Here is a 22,250-nt window from a genome sequence, read left to right as displayed (position 1 = left end):
GTAAGAGATGCTCACTCACAAGACCATTTTTTTCTTTTAGTATCACATCCTTTCTACCTACACCATGTGCTTTAGGTAGGTCAGCAGCAATTTCTGTTGTAGTCAGCAAACTAGAGTTACGTCTCATCAATAAACCTTTCTTTTTATCAGGTATTTTGCCATAGATAGTTAAATAGCATTTCTTGACGGTTTCTGGTTTGAGGCTAAAACACTACACTTTATAGCGTTCAATTACTTTATTTGCTGTATTATAAATTGCATGATCTATTGTGGTACTTCCAAAAAAGCTTAAGACATCCAGTCTCACTTGTTGAAGGGCTAGCTGGCAAGTGCATTTTTTGCGCATAGGTCTCCTTACAATATGAATAAATCTAAGGATGGATAATGCAAATGAAATTCAGATGTAGTCATCAGTGTTCTTCTAGGTACCCATATTAATTTCAGTATAATGTGCTTCATATCAGTATCAGAAATTCAAACTGTTGCTAGTTTCCAATAACTATTAGCTGTACGTGGGGCACACTGTCAAATAGATACACCATTTTATAAGATGCAGTCCTGTATGAATGCACAGTAAAATGCAATTGGTGAATGCAATCAAAACCAATGAGATAGTTAAATGTCGCTTCCACACAAGCAAAATGCTCCAAAATCCAGTAACGACGCATAAATCAAAAAGCTGTCATAAAAACTGCTATTCTGGCAACCAAGTTCATTTTGAAAAAGCTACCATGCAAACAAAGCCAACTCTGATTTTGCCTCTTGATGTTACCAATCACAACTCTGTATGTTTTGCTTCCACTTGTTGACAGCTCTTCGCTATTCTCAACTTTGTTCACAAACAGTAGCAAGTTCCAAATGTGGGTTACATTTGTTATTATTCTTGTATATGAAAATACTTACTATCTTCTGAAAACTCACAATAATGCCTTCACAATAGCACGTTTATCCAAGTACTTAAGCCATGATACAGCTTTTAGTCAATTCTTACTTAAGCAAAGTCAAGTTTATTTAATCAGGAGAGATGTTGGTTGGCTATAAGTTTCGAAGAACAGTATGTTGTCTGTATCACACAATTTGACTCATTAAAATTGCACCAAGAGAATTTGTTTCTTAAAACCTGTAAAATAGTAAAAGTGACCTTGCAAATATAGAAAGGAAGCAGATGGCAAAATTACTGAGTACACAAGAAGAGTGAGCTATCAAGGCAAATAAAGCTTATGAAATGTTTTATATCATTGGTTGTACTCACTTTTCCTTCATCTCTTGGGCTGTCACTTAAATGTACAACTGGCCCAGGGTGAGTCTTTGTGGATCTGCAAGACAAAAATCAATTCAAATCTGTGAATGTTTTTTGTATGAAGAGCTAGACGCTTACCTTAATTTCTAGGTGTGTTACCAACATGTAACTCCAACAGTTCAAAAGCCATTCTAAAATTCCCAGCAGGGGAAGATAACTACCTGAAAGCTACTGATACCTTTTCATGTGCTCCTCTATCTCCCATTTTGCCATTATAGGCAAAGATTCTTCTTTGCTGATTAATCCTTTCTTTTGTCTTCTGAGGTTTTGTTTGTTTGCTTTGAAATCTCACTATTCCTCCTATCACAGTACTTTCTCCCTTGCACTTCCAAGGCTTTTTTGCCTTTCCTGGTCTCCACTCCCTCTCTTTCTGCCCTCCCTCCTCATTTGCTCAATGTCAAGGCTAATCTAGCAAGTATTTGCAAAGTCTTCACTGGATTCATTTCAAATACTGCTAACAAGACTCGCCAATTGTATAATGACAGGGCCATGAGTCTTTGTAAGCCTCTATAAAGATTGCTTCTTGTTCTTGCTGTTCCATCCTTTATTGTAACCTGCACCAACAATGAAGCACGCAACTTAGTACGGGGACTGTTGCTTAAGTCATTGATGTCCAGCACCTGAAAGCAAATGCAAATCACAGGAAGCTGAAGGGACAGATGAAGATTTTATAACTGTCATCTTTTCTGACCAAACCTTTAGGCCCTGGCAGTCATACAGAGCAAGAAGACAAGCACCAATCCATAGAACTTCAGCCTATATGAATGCTTGAACAGAACAGGACCGTTCTTCGATCTAGGCTCTGGGGTCAGAGCAGAGTTGGAGTTCAGCTTAGGATCTAGACTTGCATGGTCTTGGCTCACCAAAGGTCACCAGGAAAAAAATATGGCAGAGATTGACAGTACCCGTAAAGCTAAGAATTTATCTGGAAGCCAAACCTAAAATCACCTGGGCTCTGAGCTTTAAGACAATTTGCAAGAGAATTAAAGAAGCAAACCAAAACAAGGTTCTCTAGCCAAATTGCTCAAAGGTTTTTCTTAGATTAACATCATCCCTCTTCCTTTGGCTCAAATACGACACTTAGCAAAACTGGCCTCTCTTCTACCAGGTCAGACTTCCAATCAATATTGAGAGTTCTACGCAAAAATTCGCAGGCAACTCTAACATGAAAATACTGTGGAGTAATCCATATCCTTATAGATTCATCATTCCCTAACCAGTGTGTTCCAACACTCTTGAAAGCATGCACACCGTCCTCTGGCCTCTATTTTTTTGCCTGTAGAATGCTTTAAATATTTCAACCATTGGCTTATGCACTAAAACTAGGCCAAAGCAGAGCAGTAAAGACCTTGTCTGATATTTATCCCTCAGCTAAAGACAGTGAAAAATTACTCCAGACATCCTTCGACCTTCCAAACTATGTTTATTCCAGGCCAAAGGTATAGAAAACTTCAGGTCACCTAAAGACCAGACAACCCCATCCTTTCACTTATATTTTACCATTATTGCTAGCTGAATACACAAAAATAGCCACAGTGTGGCAAACCCTTTTCCTTGGTGAACCTTCTCCACAAGATGGTCCCGTGCCACCATCTTCAGCTTTGGCAGATCCTGTTTCCACAGATACCTGCAGTATGTTACTTTTCCACATGAGATTTCCATGAGCACGGTTTCTGCAAGAGCATTTTGCAACATATTACAGCACAGAAGTGAGATGAGCAGGAAAGCAGCAGACAGCCAGTTTATACAGTAATATTCTATACACACAGTCTTTAATGGTGCCAGCAGCAGCTACCCGTTTGGCTTGAGACTTGGCACTCAACCATTTTTGCAGAGATGCAGTTAGCAGGAGATCTGGCTGTCATTCCTATCCAAGACAAGTGACCAGTTGGGGCTGAGCTTCTGTTTGTGACTAACCTGCACTGGAATAAAAAAGTCATCTCCACACCACCAGACTTTGGAGCAGGCCGGGTAGGCAGACAGTGAAGGGTAAATGAGGGGTAAGATGAGGACATTTGCAAACAAGACTTGCACATCTGTCCTCGAGAGAGTGAATATGACATCTTGGGACATTCTAGGCTGCTTTGAACTTCATTTCTGACATAGGTTCACCTACCTGAACTGGTCAGAGTATGTTGATGGAAAGAACTAGGTCTGTTTGGGGTACATGCTGCTTATGGCATGACAGGCAAAGCAAGAAGGTTAAGAATAAGAGGGGAAAACAAAAGCAGGAAGAGAACAGGCAGCATAATAAATGTTACTGTTTAGCCAGATGAGAACCACTGACAGATGACAGAAAAGGGAGCAGAGCCAAGGAAACAGCAGGCATGACTAAGCTGGCAACAGCTACAGTGGTGGAAGGAGCACACACAGGCTGACAAGGCATACTGGTTTGGGCGGTTATCCCAACCCGTTAAACTATCCAGTATGCAGGCTGGGTTGCTTGGCCTTACCAATATTAGTACTTCACCAGGAATATTGGCAAAATTGGGGCAAATGAAGGGAGAAGGGGAAAGCACATACTGTATTTCTAAGGTAAAGGTTGATCCCACCTAGTCTGCCCTTTGTACCTACCAATTTTAAAAGTCAAGAACAATTCTGATAAATCTGTGCAACCAGTTTTCTTAAGATATATACACCATTGCTTACTAAAGAATGTGTCCATTTATCTTTGGGTAGCATCCAACTCTTACATGAGCTGCAGTCACTCTACATTACATTCAACTTTAGGCTAAACATATTTTCATTATCACAAAACTAGTTGTTCCTAGTAAGCAGCTGGGTGAGGGTCTTGCAACCAGCCAGGGTCCACCCACCACAAGCACCTTGATTGCTTAACAGCTGACAGCTTTTATTATGTCCCTGCCCATGGCAGGGGGGTTGGAACTAGATGATTTTAAGGTCCTTTCCAACCCTAACTATTCTATGATTCTACATACAGGTGAAAGGAAACAGAGTCTATTAAGTTTGGCAGACATAACACTAATTCTGTCGGGAAATGAGAAAGGATCTTCTTCAAACAGCTGTATATCCTGGAAGTCATTTCAGATGTGTCATTGAGGATAAGATCACCTACAGAGTTAATGGGGTGATGACAACAGATGTTCCTGAAGCTTTTTGGACTTGTAGAGCCTACTTCACTTCCTGCCTTTCCAAGGCTCCAATAAATATTGGGTTTTAGACATACAAAATAAAGTATTTGCAACAAAACTAATTCCTTTTTGGACTAAACAACAAGGAATATTCATGAGTGGCAGCACAAAGCTTTTGGTTTGGTTTAGGACAGAACATCCCCCATCTTGGGAGAGATGTCTGGGAGAGGATATACTGATACAAAATAATACCAGTTAAGAGGGAGCAGGGGAGAAAACAGTGTGAAAGGGTTGTAACTTTCTCCATCCTCCATGGTCTTCTGCTTGTTGCTCTCAACCTGCCCTATGGCTGTATCCAGGAGAGACATGATAAATCTCTGTCAATACATCTATCTTGCTTCTCCAGAAAAGATGTTCTCTCTTTCCTAGTGCGGGACTGTCTAGGAACCCAAAGCTAATTCTTCACATCACAGTAAGACCAGGAATAGTCTGTCAAAGGCAGATCAGTGCCTTACTTCTTGCATCTCCTTATCTCCTCAAGGAAAGTATGTATAAACCAGAAGGAATAACAGTATTTTTTTTTGATCCCTAGAGAAGTATTGCTTGTAAAAAGTGTGCCAGGCATTAGGCTTTACAGTCAATTTCTCCTAAGGGTAGACACCATGACTGCACTAGAAGTAGGATTAAATGAAGCAATTTAGTTAACTATATTATATTGATAATATTACTTTACTCTAATGAAACTCTATCAGAGCTACTGATACAGTAATTACTACTTTCATACAGAAAATTATACTGCATATGGAAATGTCAACAAGCAAAAACATTTTGCCTCATGTAGTTTTAGCGTATATAAACTGTTCTGTTTCTCCTTATTACTATTACAGTAGAGTAGTCCAGGAGAAAGGAAAGTTATATGCTGGCATTTTGGAACAGCCTACAAAGAAAGAAGAACACAGCTGAATTACATTAAAAGCAAAAACAGAGATCCAATAGCTCCTGGAAAGGACAAAGAGGTGCTGGGAAACCAACCACACTTGAAGCTATCATGAATAAAACACACTACTGTTGACGACAGACACTTGCGTACAGGCATTCCTTCAAGCTATGTAAAAACTAGCTAGACCCTATCCCTCGAGAAAGGGAAAAATGAGGAAGAATTAGTAGGCAAAAATAAGGCATAAGTGAAACAGTTGAGCAGAGAATTCTTTATTTTCAAATCCTAGCTGAGGTACAGCTAAGAATGAGAAAATAGAAGCTCTGAAGAGACAAGAAAAGGGTAAGACACAAAGCCAAGTCTAAACACGGCAGAAATGATACAAAAATGAAGGTCAAGTCAAAAGAATACCAGCAATGATTCAGGAGTAAAAAATTCCTGAAGCAGAAGCTACCCTGAACTGAGCAAGAAGAAAGTATGAGCTAATGATACTAAAGACTGCAAAATTTCATAGCTTTCACTGACCTTTAAAGCCCACAAAACCAGACTGAAACACTGAAAAATGGAACAAAAGGTTCCCATGGCAGCTATACAGAACTAGAAGTTTGTTGTGAAATGAGGGATACTTGAAGCTGTTTTGAACTTCTTCAGAAGTTATTCCTGACAGCAGCAGGTATTCATTCATTTGGTGCGTGTTCGTTCCTGGGAGATGAGAGAGCTGGTTTGCTCTAATCCTTGACTCCTACTCAGAAGAACAGGATTGAGAAGAAGAAACCATTCACAGTAACACAGCAGCCTTCAAAACAGTTGCAAGGACAGAAAAAATTATGTAATTATTTTATTCTAAACCCAGAAAACTCAAAAAGAAGTCTTCAGCAATGTTAGAATTTGGACCCCAGAAAATGTGGAAAATACAAAGATGGTGGACTCCTCCCCCATTCTGGGAATGTTTTATGCACTCTAAGAAACAGAGTGACTTACATATACTGTTGTAAGACCTTCAAATACCAAGACAATCTTAAAGCAGGTAAAAGTAATGCAAGACAAATTGGAATCAAATCAAGAGAAAACATCTTCCTTTTGAAAAAAGTATGCTGCCCAGTTCCAGAAGCACTGTAATGATTTCTGAGCAGAACGAAAACCTGGTGGTAGAAAGCAGCAGGAGGAGTTAGGAGACGGGAAAAAAAAAAAACAAACCCCAAAACCATCTATCTTAGTCACTGTTACAGAATTGGAGTTGACTGAATGTGACAGTGCTAAGAAAAGCATGTGCATAAGCTGATACTGTCATAGTGCCAGTAGTCAGACATCTTCCACAGTTCTGCTTTCCATGAAGGTGCAGTGCCCCAGAGATTTTTAAGACTTTCTTTTCCTTGGTATAATTACAGAGAAATTAAAATGAGTAAGTTAGATGCATCATGCATACGCTGTGGATCAAAGCTGGGAACTGGAGTAAGTAAGAATAAGTACAACCTCAAGACGCAACTTGTAGAATGTCTAGAAGGATGCATTGCAACTTGCACTTGCTTTATATCTGCAATTATTTTCAGTTAGGTCCGCACACAGAGAGGGTAGCAGTTGCTCCTAGACTGCTGCTTCTCCTGTGTACTGTTTTCCCTCCCTGCTGTGGAACTGTTGGCTCTGATACACATCCAGGAAATGGGGATGGGCAAGGAAAGAGCTAAGAAAGGAAAGACCCAGTTATGGTTCTGTCATAACTGAGTTCCAATTTTCCCAATCCTTTGATACTCCAAATCCCATACATTTTGTCAAGGTTAAAGTATTCATTCATTATTTAGTGGGGTGTTCAAACACTGTAATCTGCATGCTTGTGAAGGGGGCTTACAATGAATATTTCACATTTTTTGGAGTTCTGTAGACTCGTATCAAGATCTTCCTTTACTTCCCAACACCAGATGACCTTCCAAAAGGTATGATCCCGCAGGCTGAGAAAATTAATCTCACTGTAGTTGGAACAAATGGAGACATGTTGGCCCTACTGACTATTTTACTCCTCCAGACCTGTTTCCAAACACTTTTAAGGAAGACAGACACCATTCACTTATTAAAGAGTAGAAAACCAAGCCATATCATGAGGCCCAAACATGGCTAGCAAAGGACTGCCCTTTGCTACATGACAGAGAAATGACAAGTGAAAAGGTTTGGAGTTATTCTTCATTCTTAGCTAACGAGATGCTACAGTGTGGTCTGAGGTAGTGACAATGCATGAGACGGCAGAAATGGCTGCAACAACTGCCAGACAAAATGTTTCTAAAACTCCTCATGCTCTGATGTTTTCTCTCAGCTCTGGACAAGGCCAGGTCCACTGAAACTTAAGAGAGTGCACATGATTTATAAAGAACACAGGTCCTTTGTAACACAGGTATTCTGACCTCTTCAGGTTACCTTGGCCATAGCATTTTAGCAATATATATGGAAGCCCTCTTCAACCATGTTTTACTCACAAAATGAGCTGTAATCTGGCTTTACATTGACTTCAAATTGATAATATTCAGTTTAACATTCCAAAGTCAAAACATTCCAGGTTTTTTAAAATATGAACCAGTTCAATCTCCTATTGGTTTTTACTGTAAAGCCTTGAAATCTTAGTGACAACCGAGTTAAATTCAAGTCATGACAATTCATGGCGCTTTCATTAGAAGTAGGGTGAGTCAGTGAGGAAAATGAGGAGGAATTTTGAAAGAAAGTCAAGTTGTGTTGGCAGACTTAGTCTGCAATTTTACAAACTGGATGAGAATTGCACTGAAAAGGGAAGAGCTTGTTTGTGCAGATGACACACAAACCTGACACACTCAAAAATCTATTGCTATGTCCTCCATCTAAACTGAGGACTTCAATACATCAGCAGAGCAGTCACTTTTACTGGTCTTTCCTTGCCAGCAAGTTTGCACAAATATACTTGGGCAAAAGGCAAACTCTCTCCTTCCAAGCTTGATAGAGAAGAGTAACATCTTCAAACTAATTCCATACTTGGAAATGATCTAAACTATCTCAGAATGAAAAACAATGTTATGAGCACTATTACCACTGTTCATGCTAAGGCTGAAGGTGTTCCATACAAACATGAAGTTTTACATACATACGTTTACCTATTTTCTTTCATCTTTGCAAGTACCTAACATCAACAAGCCCTCTGAACTCGTAAAGCCCTGAAGAATCTGGTCTTATAGCTGATCTTACTGCGAGCAGGTTGTTAGTAAGCAGCCCTTCTTTCCCACATACATTTCCTTGGAGAGAGGCACCGTTCTGTTCTCATTAAAAGGTTGTTGTGGCCATTAAAATAAAAAATTATCCAAAAGAATTTTGAAAGAATTAGGAAGTAAGAAGTAAAACTTGGTGGAAGGCTTCTACATTGTAAAAAACTTACAGGTTTATTTCCATACAAGAAAACCCTAATGTCTGGAGGAAAGAAAATTCCAAGTGCACACAAAAAGTTCTTAAAGCTTCAAAGGCATTATCTACTCAATACAGTATATAACCATTTCAAAATATAGGAATCAAAATACCTCTTAAGATGTCAACATCACCAAACAGAGTAAGAAAGAGAAAATAATTGAGATACCTCTCACCTGAAGAGCTCATCAAAGTGAACATATTCGTTCTGCTTTTGATTAAACCACATTTCCCAACAGTAATTTTTCAGCCAGAACTCCCAAGCAAAGTCTTACAAAGGCAGCACAAACAAACATTCCAAAATCAAGAACTGGATAAAAGATTCCCTAGCAGACTGGGTCCTGATTATCATTTGAAACCTTGGGTTTATCTCTTTTGAAGATGAAAGTTGGTTCTTATGACTGTGCTTATGAAGTTTGGTGGGGGCAGAGAGGAGGAAAGAAAACAAGGCATGAGTTTTGTCAACCTGGGGGACACAGTGATTAGTGAAAGTCAGTCATAATGGGGGGGGGGGGGAAGGTGAGAATTTTGGAGAAAAGCAGCTGCTATCAATGTGATGTCTGCTTGGGGCAGAGAATTAGATCCACCACTGTAGGCCTGTAATCCTATTTATAGATACTGTCCTCTTGGTTCATTGAGCTTTGCGAATTTCTATTTACTACCAGAGCTTACAGGTACCTCACAACACGAAGAAGATGTCTCAGAAACTATATGAAATACTACAAGTTCGCCCACAGCAGTTCCTCTTGCTGGAACTTCACAGAGGAAACAGCCCAGAAAGAATGTTTTGTTTCTGCTGAGGCTTTTACTTGCAAGAAGCAGAGATTTATCCAGCTCAGGTTTTTATATGTCTCCCTCCTTCATACCCATGACACAGGCACCTGGGTTAGCCTGTCAGAGAGCTGTCATTTGCCAGACACTTTCCTATCACTTCATCAAGTTTTGATGAGCCTGATTTAACTTCGAAATTAGTCCTGTGTTGAGCAGCAGACCTCCAGTTCAGTTTCACCTAAATGATTCTACATTTCATTGAAGAAAACTTCTCCATAGTGTCTTAGGGCCAATATACTCTGTTATTATCTATAGGATGTTTGGAGGAGATGGTGATCCAATTACCCTTATAAAAATAGCAAAATCTGAATTTGTGAGATTAATGGATATCTGTATTTCAAGGACCTTCGTAGTTAAACAGATTGCCAAATAACTTTTTCTTTTCTATAATATATAATTACGCAGTCTCTGCCACAAACCTGATTCCTAATGTCCTGGAACAAAACAGTTAATACTGCATGCGCATCATTAAAATAAAAGGCTTTCAAAGGATTGTTAATATTTGGAAAAAGAAATTATTCTTAAAAGCAGATCTTAAGACAGCTATGAAAATGACTACGGACACAAATGCAAAAAAGTCTGCACTTACAGTTCTATTGCCTTGTTCCACATGATAACATATCCAGAAAGAATGAAGGACTCGATATTTACAATGTGTGTATTTCCCCTCTCTGTTCCAACATAAAGCCATTTACTCTGGAAAGGTAGATGGCAGTAAGTAATCCTGGAAAGGAGAAACAAAAGAAGTGACAGAATATTGTATTAACAGTTTTTTTTTATCATTTCTGCAGACAAAATAATTGTTCTGGTCTATAACCTGAGAAAAGTCTCCCCAGCAGATGCAGTGTTCTGAAAAATGTGCAGGTTTTGGAGGTCATCTCTGGAAAAAAATAGAACAGAACATGAAACAAAACAGGGTCAATCCTGCCTGCCTATAAAGGGCAGGAAAAAAAAGCTCTATGCCTTGAGAACTGAAGGAAGTCATGTTATCTCCAAAAGCATGTAAACTGCACTATGACAGTATCCAACACTCAAGTTAGGCTTTCTTATTTCCTTTTTTAGAACAAGCAGTTTTTGCAGTTCAACAAACAGAAGTTAATGGACATCAGCAGGATGAACATTTTGTGCATCAGAAGTGTAACACCATCATTCACACAAGAAAACATTCAATTTATTTGCTATCTGGGAGAGTAGAGCACAAGATAACAGCATTATCAAGTGCAGTTAAGTATTTTATCATAGATACGCTGTTTCCTAGACTCATATCATCTTACAGGTGATGAACCAGTGCTATATTAGCTCAGAAAGATATGACATTTTCTCATTATAAGACATAAAAGTTTTCACAGATGATGAATGAGTAGATTCAGGTTTGATATTCTAGTTATTATATAGATACTATGTACATTCACACAGGTATTTTGCTTGGTATGCCATACGTTATGATATTTATCATTCAGTTCCCCAAGCAGTCTATTTCTAGCTTTTCTATACAAACCTCATTTATCTTCAACACCTTCTTCCTCCACAAATGCATAAATATTATTTAAGAACATAGGTATTTCAACTTTTTATTCTCATGGTACAGTGATCTTTCTGAACTAATGAGAAAGGAGTGAGAGGGGTGCTGGCTGTCTTCCAGTGATGTGGCTCTCTGCCACATAAAGTCCTCCGAGTAGAATGTCTGTCACCCTTTGAATTAAAGGAATTGTTCACTATGTACATACATTTCACATACTTTCTGTAAGTGTTCCCTGGAAGGTACTCTCAACAAACAGTAAGATTCCAAATAGATTTTACACAGGATTTGGATAGTTCTGCAGTTTTCCGAGTATCTAATCATGTGTCAGAACATTTACCATTGAATTAATCCAAGTGAGAAAGTATTACTTTTGCCATATTTATCACACAGTTGAAATGTACAGATCTCACATCCTAGTTTATGGGAAAACTGACTCATGACTCCAGAATATGGCTCTTCACAGAAATCTTGTTCTGTTGATTAAAGTGAGACTTAAGTATCATATAGGCTTTGTTCTGTCTATACAGTGTTATGTTTTATCATTAGTTGTCTAAATTTGGCAATAATTCCAGTGCTCTTAGTGGAAAGAGAACTAAGTTCTATTAAGAGAATTGCTTTGATGATGGTACAGTTTAGTATGCATATATGAAATGCCTTCAATAGCAACTTCGTACTTACATTGTGGGTGCAGTCAGATCGACAAATGACTGACGGGGAGAACTGCAGAATGTACATGCTACCTACATATTCCTTGCTGGAGTTAAAGCTGTTAGCTTTATTGTTATGTTCTTCCCAGACGTAAGCCAGTTTTCACATCTTTCCTCATCCTTCTCATTAAACAACTCAATTTCTTTAACTTTCTCTCCAGACACACCATTTTCTACACTTCTGCTTAGTTTGATATTTAGTCCAAGTATATTTTGTTTCTTGCATATCTGTATTTGCTTTGCTTCTTTTTTTCTCTTGCACTCCAAAGCAAATGCATGCTCTGTTAGATCCCAGCCCATGCAAAAACTTCCCTGCTCCCTCAGATAAATCCTCTTAGCCACTTCACACTGATGCTCATTCAGTGCTTGTTTGCAGCAAACTGCCAAATTCCAGGGAAAGAAAATATTTGTGACTTTGGAAGTGTTGAAAATGTACCTGTTGAGTGACTGACAAATGACTTAAGAGTTACAAAGTGAACCCTAGTTGACTTGAATGCTGCTATTCCAAATTCTGGCAGTTATGTCATCAGACAAAAGCAGGTTCAAGTGCACCCAGGACCATATTCATTTCAGTCCTCTGACAAATCCATTCACAAGCCAGTATGCTGTACTGTGGAAAACTTTGTCTCCAAACTGCAAGACTGAATCCAACTCAGAATCACCTCAGACCCCATATGAGGCTGCTTTGGTCTGCTTGTTTCCCTTTTTGAAATCTGCTTGGAGGTTATGATCTCTAGCATGTACTGCGACGGCAACCATCAGACTAAATGGAAGTCTCATTTCCCAGCTCCTGCACGTCCTCCTTTTGTCTGCCTCAGGTTGAAAATTTCAAGAACATAGTATTTCAAGAGCAAGGTCCTACAGTAAGAGCAAAAGCATTAACTACTGCCCATCAGTTACTAGACCTATTTTCCTACTGGCCTATCTGGAATCCCAGGCACCAGTAGGTAGTTAAGTCTGGATATATAGTCTGAAGGACCAGAAGAGAATTACGCATTGCTAAAGAATGAAGAAAATGATCACGAATTTTCCTGTTTTCTTGAGCTCAGCTGCTTCCTCTTAAGTAATTCCATTTTGTTCTGAGAGATTCATGGGATAGCCATGAATATGCAGGAGTATTCTGCATATTCCTTCTCCCACAAGGAAAGCTACCCTATGAGTCTTCATCGTTTACCCAAACTGTTATGAGACATTATCAAATGCCATCTTTTACAATATTTGAGCTTATAATGCTATTCCCTTAAAGACAATACAATTCTGTAACAGGGATTGCTAGGCATTTTAATATATACTGCTAGGCTTCACCAAAGCCATATGATTTTCATGTTCTCAGAAAACTATGTATTGCTCTGAAGTAGTTTTCTTTCACATTACATAAATGAAATGCAAACTGCTTTATGTATTATTGACTCTTCACTTTTACAGAAAACATTAACTTGACTTTGAGGTTTGAAAGCATTGAAGCAAGACTCAGATTTTTAATGAACATCTTCCATTTCAGTAAGTACTGAAATTGCATCAGGATTTTTTCCAGAGAAAATAATGAAGTCTCATACTGTAGTTTTCATGGTGGATGAAAGGTATCCTTCTATTAGTCATCTACACCGCAAGCCAATTAGGATGTCCTTTGATACCTTTACAAAATCCAGTCAATTAGCCAGAAAGAAAGGCTATTTTTCTCTTTAAGAAGATAGGGGTTGTGGTGATTTATTCCAGTATGAAGGGCTTCTGCCAAAATTTAATCAGATTGTCAATCTGATTGAGATAACATGGACCCCAACTAAATGGAGACCTGAGAATTTGCTTAGCATTAAGCACTTAACAGAAAGCCAGCCAGAAATGTGGCTATTACACATTTTTATCAGCAAACCACAATATGAATGTCATTGATCATTATAAGAAATAGTAAAAAGCATGGAGTGAGACCAGAAAAGGTGTTCCTAAGCTGCCAAAATAGTTTGGAATATTGTATCAGTTTTCCAATGTATTCAAAGCACAAAACTGGATATAAAATTTAATGTAAAATAAGCAATAGTTGACAAACAAAACATCTAAATCTGATTTTTTTAAGCAAAGACTCTTTAGCAGAAATCCTGAAAACATTTCTGAACTTATACAAGCAATAAGAAAGAAAACAGAATAACTTAAAGAGGCTTTGTCAAAAGGAACATATTCTGACCAGCAGATCTTGAAAAGGTACATTTCTCAGAAAATCACAGCACTCTACAGTCTCACAGCTCTGACCAGAAAACTTCACTGCATATGAGTAGAATACTGCAATATTATAATAACTGAGACTGCTGCATTCGCTGAAACACAGTAAAGATTCTCAAGTGGCCTGAAATCATCTTTACTACACTAAGCTTGTTGCTCTAAGAAAAAGATGAGATAATATTGAGAACCCTTCCTTCTGATCCTGCTTTGTTTTTATTCTTTTTCTATTTTTAGTATGAAGAACTTCCCTGGAACACTCTTCCTGGTGGAGATTGGAGAGAGCTGCAGAAGCAGGGAGAAGAAATTGCATTTTTGTCCAAATGATGGACAGTTTTTCCAATTTAATTATTTACCTGCTCATTCCTTGATATAAAAACTGCAACTAAATTAATACTATGCTTCTTCCCCTTGTACAGATAATCTTAAGTAAGAACAGCTGTAGAGTATGTATAGCCCTTATGTCCAGCATTGACTGGCAGAAGGGTTCTGTTTCTCTAAGTCCCTAAAAAAACCCCCATCAGTTTGAACTCCACTCATAATCCTACCTGGATAAACTGCACCATCCATGCACTCAGAAAAGATGGGAATCTCACGAATTTACAGACGAGGAAGACAAAACATGAAGGAGAGTGAACTTGGAACATGAGTAGCTGACAGAAAGCAAACCCAGTAGCTGCAAGGCACACAAGCCGTGGCCCTGGCCCAGCTGCCTTCTCTCAGTAAGTACTAAGTTACAGGCATTGTCTTACACCCAAGTTACAATGCATTGTCCCAGCATGGATGAGTTCAGCTGATGAGAAAGTTAATCACCTTCTTAAGAAGGTTATGTATACCAAGAGCCTACCCTTTCATTAGAGTGATTACAGCTCCCTCCCAGCTTAAGGAAACTCCAGCATCTTCTGACACTTTCAGTACTCTCCACTAATTTATGTTACTTACCTCAGCTGGTCATCACCACCAGCTGTTTTCTTGGCACTGCGACCTGATAGACTGACCATCCTCCTGGTACTAGCCAATGAGTAGCTGATGTTCTGTCAGGACCTCTTTCAAAGCAGCTCTTTATAGAGAGGAATCTGTGGCCTGTATAGACCTCAAGGAAAATTCCCCACAGAGTTAAAACACTAGATAAGCCCTTCCCTTCCTTCTTGACTTCTGCGGGATTTGTTCTCCCCAGCAATGAAAACTACAGCTGCTGAGGGTGCCTCCTAACCCTGTATACAGTCCCCTTCTCCCTCCAGCAGCAAGCACACATTATTTCCACACAACTAATTTATCCCTCACTAGCCCCTTAACCTTTTGGTATTTTTAAACAAAATCACTATGTAAAGTCCTTACTGACAAAGAAGAACAGACTCATGGAATGCACCTCCTTCTCCAGTGGTTGAAAGCAGACTGGCCTATCTGAGGGAGCTTCTGGCTCCTGTATTCTCAGAAAGCGTTGGGTTGCCTTTCTGTCCATTAACAAGCAAATGTTACAGTTGAGATTATTGTTTTGAGCCATGAAATGCACACAAGAAGATTTATTTAGACAGATATTCAAGCAAAATAATCTGTAGCTGACCTGAAGTGCCTTACAGAAGCACATGGTAAAGCTACAGACAATGAAGGAAAGGAGCTGTCTCCAGAAGATCAAGCAAACATGTAAATTATGAGCTATTTGGTCTTTGGAGGTATTTACTCTTCTTCCTGGACTATGTATAAATTTGGAGCTCAGCAGCTCTCTAGGACATGTAAAAGACATGTACAATAGCAGCAATCCACGCAGTCTGACATCCATATCATGTGATGCTTTTGCAGCAGATGGTTGTACAGCTCCTCAGACAGACATGAGCTGGGTCTGTGCATAGTAATAATAACAGTGTTTCCCCCCAAAATGGCCTGTTTGAGTGATTATATACCAGGAAGTCCTAGGAAGGCAGAAATCCAAGATGAATTCCATTATTAGGATTTCCAGTGTTGAAGTTTTAATTTACATGAAGTGTATGTGCAGTCTCTAGGGCTGACATCAGAGTACAGAAGTATTTTAAATTACTAACTGGCAGGACTGAGAGTCATAGAATCATAGAATAGTTAGGGTTGGAAAGGACCTTAAGATCATCCAGTTCCAACCCCCCTGCCATGGGCAGGGACGCCTCACACTAAACCATGTCACCCAAGGCTCTGTCCAACCTGGCCTTGAACACCACAGAAAAAATCAAGTATATAGCAGTTCAGTACACCTGGGCAGCTTTTCCTTTCAGGGTCTTGGTGATACTCTGTCACCACATGAAGTCTTCTCCTATTCAGATGAGTTTCTCCACATACCACACTAGATCATTAAAACATTTGCAGTAGCCACACACACAGATCCCAGCAGATAGTGAACGAACTAAACATGCCTTTGAGACTGACTCTTGTGGTCCACCTAGTTTTTAATAGTGCTATTTAGTTTCAATTTACATTAAGAAAACCCTTCTGTTTCACATATATTTTCTGCTAGCATCGTCATGATGACAGCATAACAAAGGCATTGGAGTATTAAAGCCCATTGTTATTTAAGGGTATCTGAACACAAGAGTAAATTATGTTCTCAAAATACTGCATGAACATTTCCATATCTGTTTTTCTTCCAGATGGGCATTATACAGACTGCTCAAATGTTCTTAGTTGTGTTAAGAGTATAGTGCATACACTGTAATTAAAGTTTATGACAGACCTGCGTAGGTGAAGAATATCTAATGAAGAGTGTAATAATTAGAACTTAGTTCTATTTTTCCATCAAATTAGTCAGGAGCTGAATGTGACTGTTCTGTTTATAACTACTCAGTGAATCATATTTAATAATAAATTCTAGTTTATAAATGAAAGTCACAAACTATTTACAATTAAACACTGTGAAACAAGTCATCATTTAGCTCATATGCTGCTGTGCATATTTCCTGCCTGAACTATCAATACTTGCAAACAGAAGGACCACTTGAATACATTACTTAAGCTTAGTCCTCTTAAAGTAGTCTGTAGAGATCAATGATGTAAAGAAAGAGACAGTAAATTAATTGCTTTACATTAGGCAATTCAATACATGTTCCTTATGAAGGAACATGAATGAACTACCAGGTCAAATCAGTGGCAGCAGTTACTTTCTAGTGTTACCCATCTGTTTGCAATGTCCCCTTCAAGTCCGGTATCTCACATTCAGTTTATGTAACTGGTTCATAGAACAGTTTTATTTGTCTTTATATTGCTTTAGCTACAAGTATTCATTACAGTCATTATTTGCACCAACAGTGGTAATTGTGATACAGGAAGTACACATTTGGTGCTCCTTTCTTTTGCTTTACGCAGTCCATCAGTTTCCTGCAAATTAATCACTGCTTGAACTAGAACAATTTACTAAGATACCTGTCGTGATTTCAAGAACATCAATAATGGAAGATTCCTTCCAAATGGTACAACAAATCCGGATTCCATCTCTAAACTATACTGTCAATATAAATATATCCAAAGCAAAGCATTCTTCTAGCTGTTTGTGAGCGGGCTGTATATAACAAACAGACACACACGCCTCCCCAGTTCTATAAATTGTACTTGCAAAAAATGGTAAGAAAATATTTTGAATCTCTAGGTTTGTTTTAGGCAAATAGGCTTGAATAGTGCTGCTTGATACTTTATGAAGCTATTGTGTTGTGACAAAGCAAAAAGGCTTATGCAGTCATTCTCATGCAAACTTCTTAGACATGTCACCTGGCTGCTGGTACACTGCTGTTCTCAAAGTGCTTAAGACATATATACACTTTCATGTTGCCCCTTACCTGAAATATTATACGGAAACAACCTACAAGAATAAGAAAGAGGAATGCAAGAAGCAGAAAAAAGTGGTCAAATGTTAAGAAATGCACATCTCAAGATACTTTGTGTCTAACTGGGTTTCTTTTTTTTTTTTTCTTTGGATCTACTGGCACATTCTGAAACATTCTGATTTTTAGAAACTGGGATTGATTCTTAATCCTTTGAAGTGTTAAAAATTAAAATATAGAGTGCAAGCGAAGCAATATCAATAGTATACTCAGCTCCTCATTTTCCTTCTTTCGTATTAAAACAATCAAGAGTAAAATGAGGCTGTTCCTCTGTTTCTTCAAGACCTAGAAGTTTCCATGCAAAACTTCTGGACAGGTGAAGTAACCCTGTAAGCCTAAAGTTAGGTCTATTCTTGATTTGTGACCTTACTGTTTTGGATGAATTTGCAATTACAAGTGTAGTTAATATTTTCCAACGTTCCATAAATATTTGGTTTAAGATACAAATGCATATCTTAGCAACAATTTACAAACAGTCAACTGAAACTTAAAAGAATAAATCAGGAAAAAGGACTTTTTTGCATTAGATGTGTTACATTTTATTAGATTAGTAAACCCAGAGAACTCCCTTGAATAAAGGCTGAACTTACGTATTTAGATAAAACCTTATGAGGTCATCATAAGCATTTACAAGGACAAAGTAAACAGCGTGCAACAGGTCCCTTGTTTTTTAACAGTTTTATCTCTCACAGCTAACCTTACAACTCCACGGAAGATCATCCTGGCCTGCTCAACATGCCCGTATCTTGTATTATAGGAAGTTATAGTGTAGCTGTACATGTTACGGCATTTAAATTCACACCTTCTGTAACTCAATGGCTATCTGCCTTGACAGCAGCACTGCATCATGTTACCTGGCACTATTGGTGCCCCAGAACAACTTCAGAGTCACTCTCGAAATCCCAGTGTGCCAGGGGATGACAATTTTTGTAGCCTGCACTACTAATAATTTGTTTAATCCTCAGGATGACAGAAAATTATCTTCCTTCCTCTTAGACAAATACAAAGCAAAGAGAACTCCACTTTTGTCAACTCTATCTTATGGTTTTTGACTGTAAATGCATAGGGACATCTCACATGTGGGAGCAGGATTGCTGACAATGACAGCGGCATATTCTCCCTGGCTAAATCTTTAGTATCTTAGTATCATAGAATCATAGAATAGTTAGGGTTGGAAAGGACCTCAAGATCATCCAGTTCCAACCCCCCTGCCATGGGCAGGGACACCTCTCACTAAACCATGTCACCAAAGTGACCAAAGGTACACAATGGTAGTCCAGTGGATTGAACACATTTAACATGCAGACTTGGATCCAAGAAAAAAAGGCAGGAAAATTACATGGAATCTTGCTTCCTTAAATAGTAAAAGATACTGGAAGAAACCAGCGTACATTTCATTGGCTTCTTTCTAGTGTCAACTCAAGGTCACTAGACAACAACAAGAAGAATAGAAGTTTGACAGAATCAGTAAAGTGAGCAAATTAATGAAACAGGGTTGGCAAATAGACTTTTGCTTTCACTTTCAGGGGAAACATAATGTACACGATTTTTCTCTTGTCTACTGGCTTGTGAAATCACCATTTCTTATTTGTAGTACTTCATTTGCTCTCCATTAAGTTCTATGAAGGTTAAATAAAAATGGAGTTGTAATACCAAGCATAGTGACAGTGATGGGCAATACAGACCCCAAACAAGAGCCATTGAGTTTTTTAGGAACAAAAGAAAGCCAAAAACCAAAGGATGGAGAGGGAGATGATGTTCTCAAAAGAGAAAGTTCTTGATTCTTTTCTTTCATTGATTTTGTAGCAGCTGCATTAAAAACTAAACCAAACCAAACCAAAGAAACACCTAAAGGTGGATTTTCTCACATCCTGAAGCTATAAATCAAAAACGCAGTTTTTGCTTCCCCATCTCATAGTTTCAAAAAAGTAAACTGGGACTTAGCTCAAAGATGAAAGGCTGAAACTTGCCTTCTGCTAAGCAGCTTGATTTTACAGACCTGTTAGAAAAGCAAATCAAATGTATGGTACCATTTCATCCCCTGCTTGCTGCAACACACATAAATCTGTGTTCGTCATGCATTGTTACTATAATAATGTGATTTTATAGAAATATAAACTATTTTATAATATAAAAAAGTTTAAACCTTATTTTATATCAGTACTGAACAAGTTCTTTTGAATGACTCTCTACAATCAAGGGTAAGACTGAAATACTGAAATGCATTTTTTCATGTGTCTACTTTTTCTATGTATATACACTTCTTACCAGCTTCCATCAATTAAAATCATGCAGACTTATTGGAGACCAGCTGTTCTCATTTGTTATGCTTCAGTAGACAGGGACTCTGTGATTAATGGTCCTTGTTTTGCTGCAATCTGTAGTCTCTCTTCTCTTCCTGCTCATGTACTGTTTAATGAGATAATCTCAACACTGACATTACTAGCTCTATTTCTGATTTACTGGAATAATGCCCAGAGTTTATTGTGACAGAAGGAAAAGTATCCTACATCACTGCATTGGATTCTGCTTGAAGCTGACATGTGCCATGGGCAGGAAAGGGGTGGTGTGGTTTCCAAGAACCGAATGACTTAGCGCAATAGGATGGGTGCATGTTCTTCACTGCCTTAATACATGATTTGAAATCTAATGTAACAAAGGGCAAAGGATAGATCTGAACTGGACTATGAAAAATGTCTCCAAACTCAGATTTGAAAGCTTCAAAAAATAAACCCACTGATTTCCTGTAACTAACTTGCAAGCTGAAAATTCCAACTGATAAGACTGTTTACACTGTCTGAACCTGTTTCCATTTTAAAAGACATCTTTGCTTGCTGTTGTCTAATATGGCTATGTGTGAGATGAAGTTTTTGATGCATTTTCATATCACAATATTGGACTTCTCATTTGCAATGACTAAGGCCGCTAAACACGGCTGTTCCATGTATGGCTGTGTGGACGCATACATTTTAAAGTTTGCTATCTAAACCTGGCTTTAGAGCAATCTGGCAACACAGCTGCTACGTGAAAACAACAGAACATGTTACCCTGTGTTTTCTCACAAAAAGCATGAAGCTACTGACAAAACATGTTTTATTTTCTACAAAGCATTAGAAACAACAAGCACACTGCTCAGCACAGGATCTAATGTTTTTCCAGCATATACCACCATTAGGTCTACTGCTAAGAGCTGATTAAGTTACTCAGGCAGGCAATGAAAGGTGGCCAGGTGACATAAAAATTAAATCAATCAGAACATGCTTTTCTTCACCACTGAACTACATAGAAAATTTCACAAATTTCTTTTCAAAATGGAATTTTGAAGAGATACCTGTTTTCTCATAAAGAGAAGGAGCTACACTACAGCCAGGGTGACAACAGAGGGAGAAGTAAATTGGGAAAGTGGGTTTGTCAGATCAGAGAGCTCCCAGTTCCTTGTACTGTTGTTAAGTCCTCAGGTTAGATGTGCTAGTTATGCATTTTCTCCAGTAGTTCTATGGGTCATGATGATTTCATGCGTGTGTGTGTGTGTCTATGCACATGTACACACATGCACACACATATATACGTGCATTGACACACATGAATATACATGAAGCAAATTCATGAAGTTATCTCCTTAGCTGCTATAAGTAAATTTCACTTTTTAAACATTTTAACTGCTGTATTTCTAGTCACATTTGGCCTACCACCAGCTAGAAACAGTGTTTTGGTGCTTTAGAGTTGAGGGAGTTCTTGTTTAAAATCCTTCACTTGATCGCTTTTCACAGTCTCAGACATCTTTCATGTATTTGCCAAATTATTTTATGTAAAAAGCTTTAAATAAAGTAAAATTAATAGCTCAGGGGTGGGCTGGGGGGAGTAGAGGCTATCCAGTACAGTTTTAGCAATAGGGGGTAAGTAGAAGTGATGGGTTGTGAGTAATCTTTCAGGTTTTTTGGTCCCTGTGCTATTAAATACAGCTGTTATATCTAAGAGTATAACAATGGCTCATAGCATATAAGCCATTTTCTGTTAACGGGCTTTTAATGCACTGCTGTGAGGAAAACATGAATCGATTTACTATTTATTGATAACCATGAAAACAGAAAAACACTTGCCAAATTATTCATAAGACTTTGTAATGTCTTAAGTCCTGTACACATGCTTTTTAAACGAAGGTATATATGTAACCTATGTAACATGGCAACTGTATTTGGTGTTTTGAGACTTTTCTGAGTAGTTATAAAAAATAAAATTACTATCTACTGTGCACTGTTATTATTGTATATTTTAAAGTCCCATTATGGAAATAGAACCTTTATGTACAGAGCGGTGTAAGAATAGACCTTGAATATCTTAAACTGCTCTATTTGCCTTCAGGGAAGTTGTTTTGCAAACAGGTATAAAAGCAGATA

General features: G+C 38.3%; 1 protein-coding gene across 3 annotated transcripts in view; it reads right to left on the bottom strand.

The window, feature by feature from the left end:
* STXBP5L (syntaxin binding protein 5L) overlaps positions 1 to 22,250 on the bottom strand; it is a 192,769-nt gene that overhangs the window by 90,357 nt on the left and 80,162 nt on the right. For all 3 annotated transcript variants that reach the window (XM_065676132.1, XM_065676133.1, XM_065676134.1), the window contains exons 5-6: positions 10,164 to 10,298; positions 1,253 to 1,316 (exon numbers count right to left, since the gene is read on the bottom strand). In XM_065676132.1, coding sequence (XP_065532204.1) covers positions 1,253 to 1,316; positions 10,164 to 10,298 — 199 coding nt within the window. The remainder of the gene's footprint in view (positions 1 to 1,252; positions 1,317 to 10,163; positions 10,299 to 22,250) is intronic.

This window comes from Lathamus discolor, chromosome 4 (assembly GCF_037157495.1).
Source record: "Lathamus discolor isolate bLatDis1 chromosome 4, bLatDis1.hap1, whole genome shotgun sequence".
In the NCBI taxonomy this organism is placed as follows: Eukaryota; Metazoa; Chordata; class Aves; order Psittaciformes; family Psittacidae; genus Lathamus; species Lathamus discolor.
Note: the sequence above shows the minus strand (reverse complement) of the source record. Positions and strands in the feature narration are given on the sequence as shown.